Source organism: Carassius carassius, chromosome 24 (assembly GCF_963082965.1).
Source record: "Carassius carassius chromosome 24, fCarCar2.1, whole genome shotgun sequence".
Classification (NCBI taxonomy): domain Eukaryota; kingdom Metazoa; phylum Chordata; class Actinopteri; order Cypriniformes; family Cyprinidae; genus Carassius; species Carassius carassius.
Window position 1 is genome coordinate 30915388 of NC_081778.1, and position 17494 is coordinate 30932881.

General features: G+C 40.8%; 1 protein-coding gene across 9 annotated transcripts in view; it reads right to left on the minus strand.

Moving 5' to 3' along the window:
• Nucleotides 1-17494, minus strand: part of LOC132103438 (leukocyte elastase inhibitor-like) — a 45364-nt gene that overhangs the window by 13502 nt on the left and 14368 nt on the right. For 2 of the 9 annotated variants that reach the window (XM_059508548.1, XM_059508546.1), the window contains exons 6-7: nt 14086-14253; nt 12627-13070 (exon numbers count right to left, since the gene is read on the minus strand). The exons of 1 other annotated variant lie outside the window; for it this stretch is intronic. In XM_059508548.1, coding sequence (XP_059364531.1) covers nt 12663-13070; nt 14086-14253 — 576 coding nt within the window. In that variant the 3' untranslated portion in view covers nt 12627-12662. Of the gene's footprint in view, nt 1-4863; nt 5296-5809; nt 5978-6042; nt 6186-12626; nt 13071-14085; nt 14254-14327; nt 14471-15059; nt 15178-15254; nt 15411-15517; nt 15599-15734; nt 15923-17494 lie in introns of those variants that run through there. 6 more of the 9 variants (XM_059508551.1, XM_059508550.1, XM_059508543.1 and 3 more) reach the window with 6 other exon arrangements.

The window sequence follows — 17494 nt, forward strand, 5'->3', positions numbered from 1 at the left end:
AGGCGCTCTGGCTCCCGGTAAACATTTGACTATGGTGGCTGGTGTCTCTATATTCACGTTCCATACAATAGAATCACCAATAACTAGAGCACTTTCATCAGGTTTCTCAGTGGGTGCATCACTGAGTGGGGAGAACCTGTTTAATGTTTTGATCGGAACAGAAGAGCGGTGTTTTGACCCACGACTACGCTGCCTCACCGTCACCCAGTTGCCCTGCTGCTGGGGCTCTGTTTCCGGAACCAAACAATGTACAGAAATCCCTGAGCTAGACGCATCCAAAGCCGTATCTAGAGCCCTAACATTCTTACTGTCCTCAATTAAAGTTTGGATGCGTGTCTCTAATTCTGAAATATTCTCTGTCAGCCTAACTATTTACATTTACATTTACATTTAATCATTTAGCAGACGCTTTTATCCAAAGCGACTTACAAATGATAACAATAGAAGCAGTCAGGTCAACAAGAGAACAACAACAGTATACAAGTGCCATGACAAGTCTCAGTTAGTCTAGTATAGAACGCAAAGGTAGGTTTTTTTTTTTTTTTTTTTAATTAAAAGACAAGAAAAGGAAAAGTGCTAGTGTTAGTTGGTTAAGTGCAGGCGAAAAAGATGAGTCTTTAGCTGTTTCTTGAAAATGAGTAAAGACTCAGCTGTACGAATTGAGATTGGGAGGTCATTCCACCAGCTGGGCACAGTCCAGGAAAAGGTCCGTGAGAGTGATTTTGAACTTCTTTGGGATGGTACCACAAGGCGTCGATCACTTGCAGATCGCAAACTTCTGGAGGGCACATAAGATTTAACCAATGAGTTTAGGTAAGTTGGTGCCGTGCCAGTGGTCGTCTTGTAGGCTAGCATCAGTACCTTGAATTTGATGCGAGCAGCTACTGGTAGCCAGTGTGACCTGATGAGGAGAGGAGTAACGTGAGCTTTTTTTGGCTCATTGAAGACAACCCTCGCTGCTGCATTCTGGATCAATTGCAGAGGCTTGAAAGTACATGCAGGAAGGCCCGCCAGGAGAGCATTACAATAGTCCAGTCTGGAGAGAACAAGAGCTTGGACAAGAAGTTGGGTTGCTTGCTCTGACAGGAAGGGTCTAATCTTCCTAATGTTGTATAAGGCAAACCTGCAGGACCGGGTAGTTGTAGCAATGTGGTCTGTGAAGCTTAACTGATGATCCATCACAACTCCTAGGTTTCTAGCTGTCCTCGAAGGAGTAATGGTTGATGAGCCCAGCTGTATAGAGAAGTTGTGATGAAGCAATGGGTTAGCTGGAATCACCAGGAGTTCTGTCTTCGTAAGGTTAAGCTGAAGGTGATGGTCATTCATCCAGCTAGAGATGTCACTCAGACAGGATGAAATGCGAGCAGCTACCGTCGGGTCATCTGGTTGGAATGAGAGGTAGAGTTGGGTGTCATCGGCGTAGCAGTGATAAGAAAAGCCAAGCTTCTGAATGACAGATCCTAATGATGTCATGTAGATTGAGAAGAGAAGTGGTCCAAGTACTGAGCCTTGAGGAACCCCAGTAGCAAGGTGGTGTGACTTTGAAACATCACCCCTCCAAGACACACTGAAGGTATTTCCCTGCATTTATCACATGTGAATCCCTCATCAGCGACAGAGATAGATAAACTGTACATGTGGCAAGAGGTGCAAACAACAATAACAGGAGGAGCCATTACTCACCGTGCTTGATGAAAATTCTTACTGCGGTTGTTTGATGAACTTGTGAAAAACTGTTTACCCCTACTGGCTCTGCTACACAGTGCCAAACACAATAACAATTAACACAGCCAGGAGAATATGTGACAATGGGCAACAGGTGTGTGTGTGTGTGTGTGCGCGTGTGTGAGTGAGTGGGTGAACAGGTGTGAAGAGTTTGTGACCAGGTGTGTGGAGTAAAGGTAAATGAGGCCGGGATAATGGAAAATGGCGCCCTCTGGTGGTGATAGGTAGGACTCATGACACTTTCACAACATTTATTTCCATCAATAGTTGCATAATTTATTTTTTTTGCTCTGTAAAGTTGACTCTAGCATATGATTCCTCATGCTCCCTGAACCACTATTTCCCAGTTTAAGCCTGATGAATCTTGACATTGTCATCCTGGAATATGGAAAAAGGTACGTCTTCCAGCATAGCTGTTTTTAGAATTGAAAAGTACTCATCAGTTAAGGTTAAAAGAATTGTTGCCAAACACAAAACATGTCAGAAAGATATTAGCCTATTGCATATTATTGCTTGCTTTTTAATTTCTTATTAAACATAAATGCACATTGCATTTAACATAGCCTGCATGCAATCATATGTAGCATATATCTAACTAAAATGCCCGATTTAGTATTAATAATAAAATGCTTTTAAAAACTAGCAAACTAAATGTCTAAACACATGATCAAAGACACATATTATATGATGCAATATCACTTAACCTTACTTTTAGACAACAAATATTGATATGGACAGAAAAGGTTCAGAGTTTAAAAGAGCTCTATCCCCATCTAGTGATCAAGCTATTATTAAGCATCATTCAGCAGTCCCAATTTGACTACTTATGCCCTAAATTAAGTACATACTTCTGAGTGTGTAGCAGGCATTTAAACTAACCTGTCAATCATCTGGTTACAGTTAAAATCCTTACATTTAATTTCAGTTCATTTCCTATATGATAGCTATATGAGAAAAATGCCATGTTGATCTGCAAGTTATTAATGAATAACTACACAGGAGCAAATGTGTAGCACAATATTAGCACTCTATAACAACTATTAACTAACAGGAAATCTGACTAATTAATTTGTAGGTAACAGTGCTTAGTCGAATGTGTTAGTTCACTATTAGATAATCAGTATTACTATTTTAGTATTTTTCATACCTCCCAGAGAACTACTTAGAACTAATATATGCAGGTTCATAATAGAAATGAATAATGCATGATATATAATTAATTCTAAAATGAAGGTCATAGTTATTTGGATCAGTTTTCTAAAGTGAATAACTCTAATAACTCTAGTAATGACTGAAATCATTCTAAGCATTTGAGGGTTTTATGAAGTATTGGATGTTAATGACTCAAGTTTTACTACATCCTTCTAAAATAGTTACTAATAATTTTAATCTAAAGTGAAAAGCATGATGACTCATTGTAAGCTTTTGAGCATTTTGTAAATCTCTGGATAGAAATTCCTTCCGATGGATCTGGTAACACTTGAGTCATTACTATAAGTTACCATGATCTTCACTTTAGAATACTGATCCAAATCATTAGTAATTTCTTTAGAGGGATGTAGTAGCACTTGAGTCATTACTATCCAAAACCTTATTTATACCTCAAAAGCTTAGGGAGTTATCGTGCTATTTGACTTTAAAATACTGATCCAAATAATAAGTAATCCTTCTGAAGCATTTGTTAATACTTGAGTCAATGCTAGTGGTTTACAATGATCTTCACTTTGGAATTATTTATACATTTAGCATTTTTCACATTAATTACAAACCTTTATATAGTAGTTCAAAAATTAACTACCACTTTTAATTGAGAACTATTATTTACTAATGAATTAATCAGAGTTTCCTGTTAGTTAACAGTAGAATGACATAACAGTATTCTAAAGTGCTTTCAAAAATTATCCTCATGTGTTTGCATGATGCATTTAAAAGTTTACGATAATACGTATCTTTATATAACTTAACAATATTCTTGCAGATGAAATATAATGCAGATAACATTAAATAAATATATTTTTTAAATCAGGTTAAATATGAATTACTCAAACATCTATTTTTTTTTCTAAACCTCTTGGAGTAGTTCACTTCCAGAATAAAAAAAAGTCACGCTCACAGTTGAGTAATAAGGATCTTCTCTAGTGAAACCATTGGTCATTTTCTCTTAAAAATAGCCTTTATAGTGTGCTTTCCACTTATCTTTTAGATACACACTCTTGAACTTCTGAATACAAACAATTAAAAAGAGGGACATTTATTCTGACAGACCCTCTTGCCCTTAATTGTGACCAAGGGAGCGAGTCTACTAACAAGTGCACTTCAAGCAGCTTCATATACAACAATGAAACACAATTTTGATGTCATAGCAGATACACATGCATAACCGCATAACACTTGTTGCTACCTTAAGCTGTCTCTTTGTTGCACAGTTTATTACATTCATATAATAATAAAAAAAAAAAAAAATATATATATATATATATATATATATATATATATATAGTTTGGTTCCTAATCTAGTTGTCTAATCAATCTGCTACTGTAGGTTACGAATGTTGTTGGCTCTTTGACAAATTGCTTCTGTGCATCTTGCTTGGGACTTTAGATAATTTCACTTATATAAAGTAATCTATTAGCAGTGCAGGGTAGATTACTTACAAATTGCAGACGATAAATATTTTAAGAAAAAAATGGGAAATCCCTGCATTACATGGTTTGCAACATTTTGTGACATTTGTGAATATAGTTCAAACTAAATGGTATGGCACGCAGTCGGATATTTAGGAAAGAAAATTTATAAGAGAAAAAAGAAGAATTAGGGCAAATCAATTAATTTAAATACGAATTTACTGCCATTGTGTGAATCATATGTAATGATATAATCCATAAAAAGTAACTAATGTGATTATGAGCATTTTAAAATGTACTACACTCTAATTACAAGTACATAAGTTTTGGTAGTAGCATAAAGAAACTAAACGTTGAACAGATTAATCCAAAAATATTAAGATATTTTCCCATTCTGTTTTCTGTTTTGTGTCAGAATTTAACAATCAGTGCTGTAAACACATACAGACAATTTCACTAAGTTATTTCCTACAGCCTTTATTTATTAGAGGAACACATGCAGCTAGAATCATCACTCCGTCATTAATATCTTCAAGGAGAACAGAAGCGTCCATAAAACAGAATGCTGTTGGAGGGATTGTGTCGGATGAAGAAAAGGAAGGGATGGTCTGCAATAAAGGTTTTTGGGTCTTCTGGCTTTAAAGCTGTTGCACCAAGGACGACGATGCCGGTGGCTGCAGCCGCTTCGGTTCCTTCCTCGTTTACTTCAACGAAGGCTTTATGAACCACCTTCGACACCACCAGGTCATTGTTGGGTGACATGCCTGAAAGATTCACCTTCTGCTCATTAAAAACATCCTCCATCCCCATGCTGATCAGAAGACTCTTCATGTCATAGGTTTCCTCCATCTTGAATCTGGGCAGAGATACTTGAACTTGCTCTTGAAGCATCTTGCTGGGTTTGGTCCACTCCATGAGCTTCTCATAGGTCAGTGCCTTTTCAAGCTGGATAATGAGAGTCTTGTTAATTGTTTTTCATTTAAAAGTGTAGTGACGTGACATTCAGCCAAGTATTGTTACCCATACTCGGAATTCATGCTCTGCATTTAACCCATCCGAAGTGCACACGCACAGAGCAGTGAACACACACATATACAGAGCAGTGAACACACACCCAGAGCAGTGGGCAGCCATTTATGCTGCAGCACCCAGAGAGCAGTTGGGGGTTCGATGCCTTGCTCAAGGGCACCTTAGTCATGGTATTGAAGGTGGAGAGAGCACTGTACATGCACTCCCCCCACCCACAATTCCTCTTCCGGCCCGAGACTCAAACTCACAACCTTTCAATTCCGAGTCCGACTCTCTAACCATTAGGCCACGACTTCCCCACTCATTAAATACAAAAATACATTAATGATGCATACAGTCATACAGATTATTCAGTGACTTATATATTAATGCGGCATTAATTGACAATTCCAAATAATGAAAAACACACTCCATATCTGTGTCATCTCACCTTCTGAAGGCCAGTGGTTTCGTCTTGAATCTTGTTCGGAAGGATGATCAACATACTGAGATTCTTCCCGACATACGGCAGCTCCAGAACCTGACTGTTCATCTCTGGGATTGAAGCCAGAGGAAACTTTGATTCCTGATACATCATCTTCACTGGTTTAGTGTGAGTCTGTAAAGCATCAAAGATGTCACAAGACCTCTTATTTCATGACTGTTGTAAAGTAAAAAGCTTACTTTGTTCAGCTTAAACTGTCCATCTCTGGTGGCTTCCTTTGGGAATTTCTTCTCCCAGTTCCCCTTGAAGTAGATGGCGTTCACCAAGACCAGTTTTGTTGCATCACTGACACTTCCTTGTGGCAACAAGTTCTTGATCTTTTCTAAAATTCAAAATGACATTTTTCATTTTGCGCATTGGTTTGATTTGATTCACACACATGACTCAATTTCATCTCTTCTAGACTAGTTTCTCAGTTTAAAGTTTTGATATACTTGATTTTGTTAGCAGTATTAAGATAAACAACATTGTGAATGAAACTTTAAAGAAAATTTTATTTAGCTATTAAGTTTACGATTCTATTAGATCTGCGTTGTGAGCTTTGAGACAGATTATTTAATAATTCAACTCATAGAGTTATTAAGCCAAACATGGTCTTTGAAAACATTTTGCTCAACCTAAAATGCAGCAAAACACATTAAAGCTGGTTCCCTTTCATAGGTCACTTCGATGCTGCGGTGACGTCACCACGTATGGGAACACCTTCGGTTTGACGAATGTCTGAAGCCCTATACCATCCCGCCAATCTTATTGGCTAAATAGCATGTGGCACCGCCCAGAATGCGTAAGCATATATATACACCTGGTGCCGCGCGCCATTTACCTCAGATTTCATTCCTTCAGTACGAAGCGAATCTTCTGTGCCCTATTGTCTCGCGTTCTCAGTGATCATCTACGAGCAGTATACTCCTCTCTGCGGACGCGATGAGCTTCAAAAAGTGCAAGGACCCGTGTACCAGGTACATCGTTAAGGGGGACACTCATGACAGGTGCGTAGTTTGCCTAGGCTTACACCACGCACAGGAGGCGCTTAGCGGCCTTTCTTCATGCCCCCATTGCGATAGCCTGCGGCTCAGGGTGCTTCGCTCTAGGGTAGATGTGTTCTCCGATGTCGCCGCGTCTAACCCCCGCCACACCACTTCTGCGACTGCCGAGGCACCGCACGAGGTGATAGCTTGGGGTGACACGTGTGACATGGAGTTTGAGGACAGTTCAGCGATGGAAAATTATTCTCCACATCACTCGCTCTCCCCTACCCTAATACACAGGAAAACCTTTGAACCTGTCGTCTTTTCCTGTGAGGATTTATGGCCCATACCGGAGGCATGTAGTGCCATCTCCTTCGGTTGTGACCGCCATGATGACGACGTTCTTTCCACTGCGGCCTCGGGGTCTGAGGACTTCGCGGCCGACACGAGCCCTCTCCCTCCTAGTGGACAGGAGAGGCGTGTTTCCCCCTCCTACAGTGAGCTGTTGGATGTGGTTTCCCGTGCAGTGGGTACTTGGGGCTGGAATGGGAGGTTGAGAAGGCCGAGGCCCAACCTTCTTCGAAGCTGGACGACCGTTTCCTAATTAGTCGGACACCTGCGCAGCCCCGGAGGCCTTTACCCTTTTTCCCGGATCTCCACCAGGAGGTTTCGAGGTCCTGGAAACAGCCGTTTTCGGCGCGCATCATGAACGCTGCGGCTGTGGATTTCGCCACCATTTCGGACATGGCGGGCCATGGCTATACAGCGATACCGCCGGTGGAAGAGACTTTCACCGAACATCTTGCGCCTAATTCGGCCGCGGCGTGGAAGTCTCGCCCCCTCCTCCCCTCGAAGGCGTGTCGAGTCACGTCTAGTCTAGTGGGGAAATCCTATATGGCCGCTGGACAAGCGGCTGCTTCGCTTCATTCTATGGCGGTCCTTCAGGCCTACCAAGCGGAGCTGTTAAAAGGATTGGACGAAGGGGAGGGCATTACACCTGAGGCGGTTAAGGAATTACGGCGAGCAACTGATTTGGCCCTTCGCGCTACCAAACATACTGCTCGAGCAGTGGGCCGTTCCATGGCTGGATTAATTACGGTTGAGCGCCACCTCTGGCTTAATCTCACCGATATAAAGAAAAAGGATAAATCTTTCCTCATGGATGCCCCTGTGTCTAAGGACGGTTTGTTTGGAGAGGCTGTCACTTCAGTGGTGGAGAAATTCAGAGCAACGAAACAGCAATCAGCCGCTTTCCGCCAGCTGATTCCCCGCAGACCCAGAGAGGTTGAACGCCGTCAGGCGCCCGCGCGCTCTCGCTCAACCTCCTCTCACCGCCAACGAGTGCCCTCGGGAAGAGCTTTCACCTATGGCGCCCCCTCGCAAGGATTGGGGCCCTAGGGTTGTTCCACCGGCTCAACAACGCCAACGAAAAAGGTTGAACCTGAGTTCGACGGCCAATGCCTCTCGTTCTCGGGCACGAACAGCAGCTCCTGATTTTTTCGCTGCCTGCCAGGGACTGTGCCCTCCGCTAGAGAGCGCTGTTGGACCGCTTTCGCGCATCCAACACTCTCATTGCAGTCCCCATTCTCAAACCCTGACTGTTTCGCCGCAAACAGCGACTCGAACATCATTGGAGCGAACTGTAACACCAATCGCTTCCTCAGACACTCTGCACGATCCAGTTTTTAGAGCTCGAGGAGTGCTTCAAAGGGTCGTCATCGAACGGCCCGTCATGACGGCTCGCACAGCCGCCGCTATTTCGCTAGCGGCAGAGCCCGATGCTCAATCTGTTGGCCTAATTCCTGCCGTGGACACGTTTCAGGATTACGTACAATGAGATGCAACGACTGCTATGCATATACTTCCCCTGTGCTAGAACACCGTGAGTTTTTCGTGCCCGGACATCTCTATGTGTGCAACAGCGTTGCAGGAAACGAACAGTTTGAGACCGCTAATATTGTTTCGGGCCGCGTGGGAACGCTTGTCCGGCATTTCTCAATGGGTGTTACGCACAATTTGTCAGGGATACACCATTCAGTTGCGGAAAGGCCCGTCCCCTTTCCGTGGAATTCTCTCCACGGTGATGAAACCGATGGACATAGCGGTGCTGAGACAGAAAATGTTAGCTCTACTGAGCAAAGGGGCTATAGAAGAAGTACACCCCTCTCAGATGGAGTCAGGGTTTTACAGCCGTTATTTTGTGGTACCAAAAAACTGAACCTTGAAAGGTCTGAACCTTGCACTCAGGTCGAGCAAATTCAAGATGTTGACGGGAAAGTCTATTTTGTCTCAGATTCAACCAAATGACTGGTTTGTCACGATCGATCTGAAGGATGCTTAATTTCATATTCAGATCATCGAGAGACACCGGAGGTTCCTCAGATTCGCTTTAGAGGGCAAAGCGTATCAGTACCGCGTTCTTCCCTTTGGCTTAGCGCTAGCTCCCCGTACGTTCTCAAAATGCATGGACGCAGCTCTGGCCCCATTGCGGCTCCGGGGCGTCCGTGTGTTGAACTATCTGGAAGATTAGATGGTTTTAGCGCAATCTCAGACTCAAGCTGAATCTCATATTGTGCTGAATCATTTACACAGCCTGGGTTTACGCACGAACTTCCAGAAAAGTGTGTTAGTCCCCTCTCAACGGATTATTTTTCTGGGAATAGAATTGGACTCTCGCGCGATGACAGCAAAGCTTTCTCTCCCGCGCGCCCAGTCGATTACGTCATGCATTCAGCACTTCAGGGCGGGTCACACAGTGACGGTGAGACTGTGCCTCAGACTGTTAGGTCTAATGGCGGCGGCGCTTCCCGTGATTCATCTCGGTTTGCTTTACATGCGCCCGTTTCAGTGGTGGACGAAACGACAGAATATTTCACCCCGTTGTCCTCCGCATCGAACGATCTCGGTGACGTGGAGGTGTGTGATGTCGTTAAAACGATGGACGTCAGCCGAATTTCTCCTCACCGGGGTTCAGCTGGGAATTTGTGCTTCCCGAGAGACTGTCACGACAGATGCGTCTTTGACCGGGTGGGGAGCTGTTTGTCATGGGCGCCCAGCCCACGGAGTGTGGACAGCGGCACAACGCAGCTGGCACATAAATTTTTCGAGTCTACTGATCGGCCGTCATGTGCTTCTCAGAACGGACAACACTGCGGTCGTGGCTTATCTGAACCATCAGGGAGGATTGCGTTCTTCTCGCCCCCTGTGCAGGCTGGCGAGACGTATTCTTCTTTGGTCTCACGACAGATTTCTGTCGATCTGGGCTGTTCACATCCCCGGACGACTGAACTTCGGAGCGGATTTACTATCCAGACAGGCTCTGGAACAGGGGGAATGGAGATTACACCCCCAAACGGTGAATCACCTATGGCGGATTTTCGGGGAAGCGAAAGTGGATTTATTCGCGTCGAGCACAACTACGCATTGCCCGCTATGGTTCTCCCTATGCCCTCCATCACCCCTGGGTCTGGATGCGCTAGCTCACAGCTGGCCCAGGACCAGTTTGTATGCGTTTCCCCCGATTCGTCTGATCCCAGCGGTATTATGCAGAATACGGCGGGACAGAGTGGGACAGCTGCTGCTGGTGGCTCCGCGATGGCACACACAGCCGTGGTTTGCGGATCTCATCAATCTGTTAGCGGGCTCTCCGTGGGAGATTCCCCTCAGACGGGATTTATTATCGCAAGCACAGGAACGGATCTGGCATCCGAGGCCAGATCTGTGGAATCTGTGGGCGTGGCCTCTGAGCGGAGTGAGTTGATATGTCCCGGTCTTTCGGCTGAAACTACCGAGACTATACTGAACTCTAGAGCAGTTTCTACGAGACGCTTATATGCTTTCAAGTGCAAACTGTTTATGACATGGTGTGAAACTCATAATGTGGATCCAGTTTACTGCCCTGTGGCTTCAGTTCTGGAGTTTCTTCAGGACCGTTTTTCGGATGGATTGACACCAGCCACCCTGAAGGTTTATGTGGCAGCTATCTCAGCTCAGCATGAGTATATAGGTGATGTCTCAGTGGGTCGTCATCCACCGGTTTCTCGCTTTATACAGGGTGCGCGACGGTTGAGACCTTTCCGCCCTGTGCGAGTTCCTTCTTATTCATTAACACAAGCTGTTAACTCTATTACATCTGTTTCAATCACTAATGCATAATACTGTGTACTGTACATTTCATATACAGAAAAGTACATTTAACATAGTTCTTTATCATCATTACCTGGAATAATCAGCAGAAATGATGAAGTTTCCGAGTGTGTCTGAGGTGAATGAATGGACAGTTATTGGTGTCAGTTTTAATAAATGATGCCTCGCCCTAAAACAAATACCCTTTATTCCAAGTTTGGCATTCCTGTAAAATCCAAATTACTGTTTCTACTATTAATTGATGCACTTAAACTGAGTGATTCATTCTTCAATTCACTCTTTCTTTACAGTAAATGAAGAGTATGTAGGCGAAGAAACAAAAGCTGAATACAAGAAAGATGAATCATAATTGTATTAATTATAACTAGTCATGTTTAATCACAATGTCTGTACAAACCAATAACAGATCAGCTGTTGAGGGTGGAATTAGGCATCTCTGTGAAACAGTTTAGATAAATAATAATCCTCCAACCACAAACCCCTAGCACAACTGCTCTTCTAAACGACATTTATTTAATTACAGTTCTTATCATGTAGTGAAGTGTGTCCACTGTGTAGTTTTCACTATGTGGGCAAGTCAGATGTTCGGTTGTGTAAAACAGGTCATGTGTTGTTGATACATGCCTCATGAAACACCTTTTCCTTATCTGATATAATTATATAATTATATATAAGTATAAGCCTATTTGTACTACAGGGATGGGCAGTATTTCAGATATATGTATGTAAAATACTTATTAGAAATACAAAATAGTATTTTGTATGTAAATGCATTTGAATAAAAAGTATTTTGTATTTAAAACATTTAAGTTTGTTATTTTTGCATTTTGCCAGTCTACCTCTGTATTAGTCAGCTGATTTCTTGTATCAACTAGATCATACATGCCACATTCATGCTCATGAGCTGCACATTTTCTGGATTCCTGTAAGGAAATAAGGAATAATGCTGCTTTCCAACTGAAGTGCCTTGCTGTCAGAAAAGAACAGGAATCACAGAAGACACAACAATAAAAAATAAAAAAAATACATTTTGGAAAGCCAAAATGTATTGAAGATATTTAATTTGGAATAAAATATTGTGTCCAATTCGTTGACAACCACATAAACATTCACAGCCCTATTTAGTCCGCTTGCTATTTACTGTGTATAAGCATACAGAATGCTTGAAATGATTATTCATATACAGTATGTAAGATATGCACTTCTTTAACATCATGACAAGTTGATCTAGCTTTTGTGAAAAAAGGCGATAAAGTGTTCACGCCACATTTATTTTAAATACATTTTCATATACTTACGTCCATTCCTGACTGTATATAAATACTCAAGTGAATTGAAAGACATATTTTTTTCTTCAACTCTATCACAAGAGATGTGAATCCATTTTTCTGTCATCATTAATATCAATAAAATCAATATATAACCAAAATGGTTTGGGAGTCTTAGAATTTTTTCCTTGTATAAAGCAACCTATTAGAAGCATAAAAATGTTGATCAAATTATTTCCAAAAACATATGGATGTTTTTCCATTCTGTAGCTGCAGTCTGCTCAGAACTCAGTACTCAATTATTTATGTACTTTATATATACTCAAGTTCAATCAATTATTTAATAGAGACTTTATTTATCAGAGGAACATCATTGAAACACACAAAGCTTGTATTATCACACAGTCATTACCATCTTTAAGGCGAACAGAAGCGTCCATAAAACAGAATGCTGTTGGAGGGATTATGACGGATGAAGAAAATGAAGGGATGGTCTGCAATAAAGGTTTTCGGGGGTAATGGCATTGAGAATCCTTCGATGATGACACCGGTGGCTCCAGCAGCTTCTGTTCCTTCCTCATTTACTTCAACGAAGGCTTTATGAATCACCTTCGACACCACCAGGTCATTGTTGGGTGACATGCCTGAAAGATTCACCTTCTGCAGGTCAAACACATCCTCCATCCCCATGCTGATCAGAAGACTCTTCATGTCATAGGTTTCCTCCATCTTGAATCTGGGCAGAGATACTTCAACTTGCTCTTGAAGCATCTTGCTGGGTTTGGTCCACTCCATGAGCTTCTCGTAGGTCAGTGCCTTTTCAAGCTGGATAAGGAGAGAGTAGTGTTAATGGTCATGTGTCTTTGAATATGAATTGAGGTCTGCTTGTACAGCATCAATGATGTGATCATTTTTGTGTTCGGATAGATCGAAAACATAATGCAATAAAATTATACAAAATGCAATAGTAACTCGAACACAACTCTTCAATAACTTATACATTTATGCAGCACTAATCATGTAACTTTTATGGTGACCAAGAGACCTCAAGTCACTGCAACTTCACAAAACACATGCAAATAGAAAAAGCACCAGCAAATTAAGGAAACATCTTCATCAGTTTGACAAATGCAAATACTCACAACGCAACCAAATACTAAAAAGCATTGCTAGTAACACAGACCACAATGGAAATGTTTCAAGGGGTCCCCAACAACCCTTAGGAAAATTAACCATAGTTTTATTATAGTCAAGGTGTAGTAACCATGTCTTCTTAGTGTATTGATTACTATTTGTATAACCACAGTTGTACGAATAACTTCCCAGTCATTGTAATCAGCTTATTTAGGCTAATAATATCCAAAAACCTAAGGAGTCATATGACCAGGATGTTAAAATAAACAAAAATATCACCTTTCTGAATAGACATCGATAAGCATGTTCCAGCCAGGTTTGTCAAAAAGGATTTTTTTTTCCGATGTGTCTGTGTGTATTTGCAGCTCATTTCTACATTTGCAGTATGTGTGGTCATACTGATCAAGATATCTTCTTAATTTGTTTGGTGTTCAGCAAAAAAACACATGAAACGTGCTAAAGGTGGAAGTCTCCAAAATGATACTAAAAGGCCTTTTACTTGTCAACAAGTATATACTATCAGTTGGATTACAGAAGGAATGTAGTTGTTTGTCAACAACTTTTTTTTCATTAAAAAAAGGCCTTATAAATTAGCAAAACAAATATGATGTTGGATTTATAAGCTTAAGCAATTTCATATATTGAACCCTAACCCTAACCCTAACACCATATACTATATATAGCAGCAGAAACAGTGCAGTCTCACCTTCTGAAGGCCAGTGGTTTCATCTTGAATCTCATTAGGAAGGATGATCACCATACTGAGATTCTTCCCGACATACGGCAGCTCCAGAACCTGACTGTTCAACTCTGGGATGAAGGCCAGAGGAAACTTTGATTCCTGATACATCATCTTCACTGGTTTAGTTCGAGTCTGGCAAGCACCAATAGAAATATGTCACCACTCATATTTCATGACTGCTAAAAATATAAAAAAGAGCATCTCACCTTGTTCAGCTTAAACTCTCCATCTCTGGTTGCTTCCTTTGGGAATTTCTTCTCCCAGTTCCCCTTGAAGTAGATGGCGTTCACCAAGACCAGTTTCGTCAAGTCACCAATGGATCCCTCTGGGAGCAAGTCCTTGATCTTCTCTAAAATTCAAATGGACATTTTCCAGTTTAGCCATTGGTTTGAAAATATTCTCATATGAATATCACAAATAAATCACCAAAAATACTGTTAAAACATCTGTCTCAAAGCTCATGACAGCGTTCTTATGGAAATTAACTTAAAGGCCAAAAATGTTGCTTAATTTAAATCTGCTATCAAAGTATATCAAAACTTTAAACTCCAAAGAGCTAACTGGGAATGCTCTCTGGCAAAGGTTCCCTCAACATATTCTCATTTTTTTTTCAAAATTTTTTTAATGTTACTATGTGTTTCAGAATGTTCAGAGATGTTTTCAAAATGATAAAAGGAATGTTCATTTACCTTTTAAATAGTTTATAACAGTTTTGAACATTCAGAGAACATTGTGAAATAACTTTTTTTTAGGGAATACTAGCAAAATATTCTTAGAATATATTTTTGTTAGCTAGGTAGCTCAACTCAAGAACCCTGTAAAGCTGAGCATGGCCCTTAAAGTAATTTTGCTGATCTTAATGTGCAGGAAAAAAATTCAAATAATTTTTACTTTTAGAGTATCTTGAAAATTCAGAATAAGTTCATGTTGGTTTTCACCTTGAGTGTTTTTCTCCACCCATTTGTTGATGTTCACACGCACAGCCTCTGATTTCTTCTTGAAATCCACCTTCTCCAGTCCGGCTTCATAGTATCTTTTTGCGTCATTGAGGAATTTCTGTAACAGAGAAAATCGATTGAGGTGCAAATGAAATTAGAGTTGAGAACATTTCCTGAACCTCCAGTGAGTCTTACCTCAACAAACTGGTAGGATTGTTCTCCGTAGAGACGGTTGGCGAGACTCAACACATACGGGGCTCCTGGTTTCTTCAGTTCACTCATGAGCTTGTTGAAGCTGGAATGAATTTGGTCCTCAGTTTTTTGTCCAGATGTTTGCTGAGCAGGAGATTTCTGTTTGCATCAAAAATATCAAATTAATTCCCCAAGACTATTAGAGCAAATACATTGCAATCATAAAGTCATGAGGAACGTGTTTCATGTGAATACTCATTCTGAACCTGTTCCAACTTCTGGGTCTGTTGCATCATTGGTGGTTCATGTTGACCTTTGACACCGCAGGGCATCTGGGGTTTCTGGGCTTGTTGATGAGGAACTGGAATCATGGCATCAGGTTTGGCAGGATTGTTAAAACCCAAAACCTACACAGCATTATTGTATATAAATAGTTTTTAATTCTGAAAAACTGGACATAAAAATGCATAAATGTAAATTCACCTTAAACATCTGCACCGCTGTGTTTTCTTTTGCTCCGAGCGACACCATGGCCAGAGCTGAAGAGATGCTGATTGGAGAGTAGAAGACATTTCCTGATGCGTTTCCTCCGCTGATCTTCTTGAACAGGTTTAGAGAGAACTGGGTGTTTGCTGCAGATAAACGCTCCATTTTCACAAGCTGCGAAAGAAATAGCAGTAGTTTAAATAACAGCAGATTTGAAGGTGGACAGATCTAAACTGCATACAGAAAAGCTCCTCTAACAAACAGAGTTCAGTAAAAGTATTACCTGGAATATTCAGCAGAAATGAAGAAGTTTCCCTGCGTGACTGAGGCGAATGAATCAATCGGTGTGGGACTGAGCATTATAAATGAAGCCTCGCCCTAATCTATTAATCCATGTCCAGCCTTCTTGTAAAATAAGAATGAACACTTCTATTGTTATATATTGAAATATGTATTCACTAGGAACACCATCAAACGTAAACAGAATGATTCATTCTTCATTTCACTCCTTTACCATAAAAGAACAGGAATGCAGGAACGATAAATCAAAATTGTATTATTCACAGTTTGTCATTTTTAATCCTGATATCTGTGTATTTCAATAAACTCAGCAAGCCACACCTGCCTCTTTGACTTTGACACAAATTATGATAGATGGACAGGTCTCTCACCCTTTTACCAACAAATGATCAATAAAAAATGACACATTGCTAGAGATCAGCTTTCTGGAGAAAAAGCAGCCAAAACATATACTTTTATAGTACCTGCTGGCGAGGCTAGAAGTTATATATTAAAAGAGAGCATAGATACAAGATGGTTCAACCTTGAACAATAAGATAAATTTAACTACACAAAAACCCATTTGCATTATGTCTACACACTTTGTAAACCAGGGCTGGTTAGGGGATGTTAGAAGTAATAACAGTTCTCCAGTGCGTAGTTGTGCTTGTGCCCAGGGTGCATCAAATCATTCACTGAATGCTCAAAATTATTATTATTATTATTATTATTATCATTTTGTCCAGTAGATCACAGCGAGGGAAAATACCCCCTTAAAGACTGTGTAATTTTTTTCTGTGAAACAAAAGATAAATTTGTCCAGAATAATTATCATAGTTTTAGAGACAATGACATAAATTATAAACCAAGTAGGAACATTTCCAGAGTTTTCATGGTATTATATTTTTAACAAAAATTGTATTTGTACCTAAAGGGTAATAAAATGCCCCCAGTGTGGCAAAGCAATTTGCTTTGTACATTCACAGCAAAATCTGAGTACAGGCAGTTTTAGCTAAACATTAAAAGTAACATGTTAAATAACAGCCTGTAATTATGAAGTCCAATTATTTTTATTCAACCGTTTGAATACATTTGATGGACAAACAAAATATTTGATGTTCAGAACAGAGTAGCTACAGTAATTGTGGTGAGAAAATTCTTTCTGGAATATATCTAACGTTTATCACAAATTACTATATCATATCATATTAAACAGTTTCCATGTCCTGGGGGGGATCCGAAAACCAGTCAGTATCTGGTGTGACCACCATTTGTCTCACGCAATGCATCACATCTCCTTCAAATAGAAGAATGAAGAAGCACGGCATCTACGCTAATATTAGTCTGTTTCTCTATTATTCCGAGGTCACCGTAGCCACCAGATCCAGTCTGTATCCAGATCAGAGGGTCACTGCAGTCACCCGGATCCAGTACATATCCAGATCAGATGGTGGATCAGCACCTAGAAAGGACCTCTA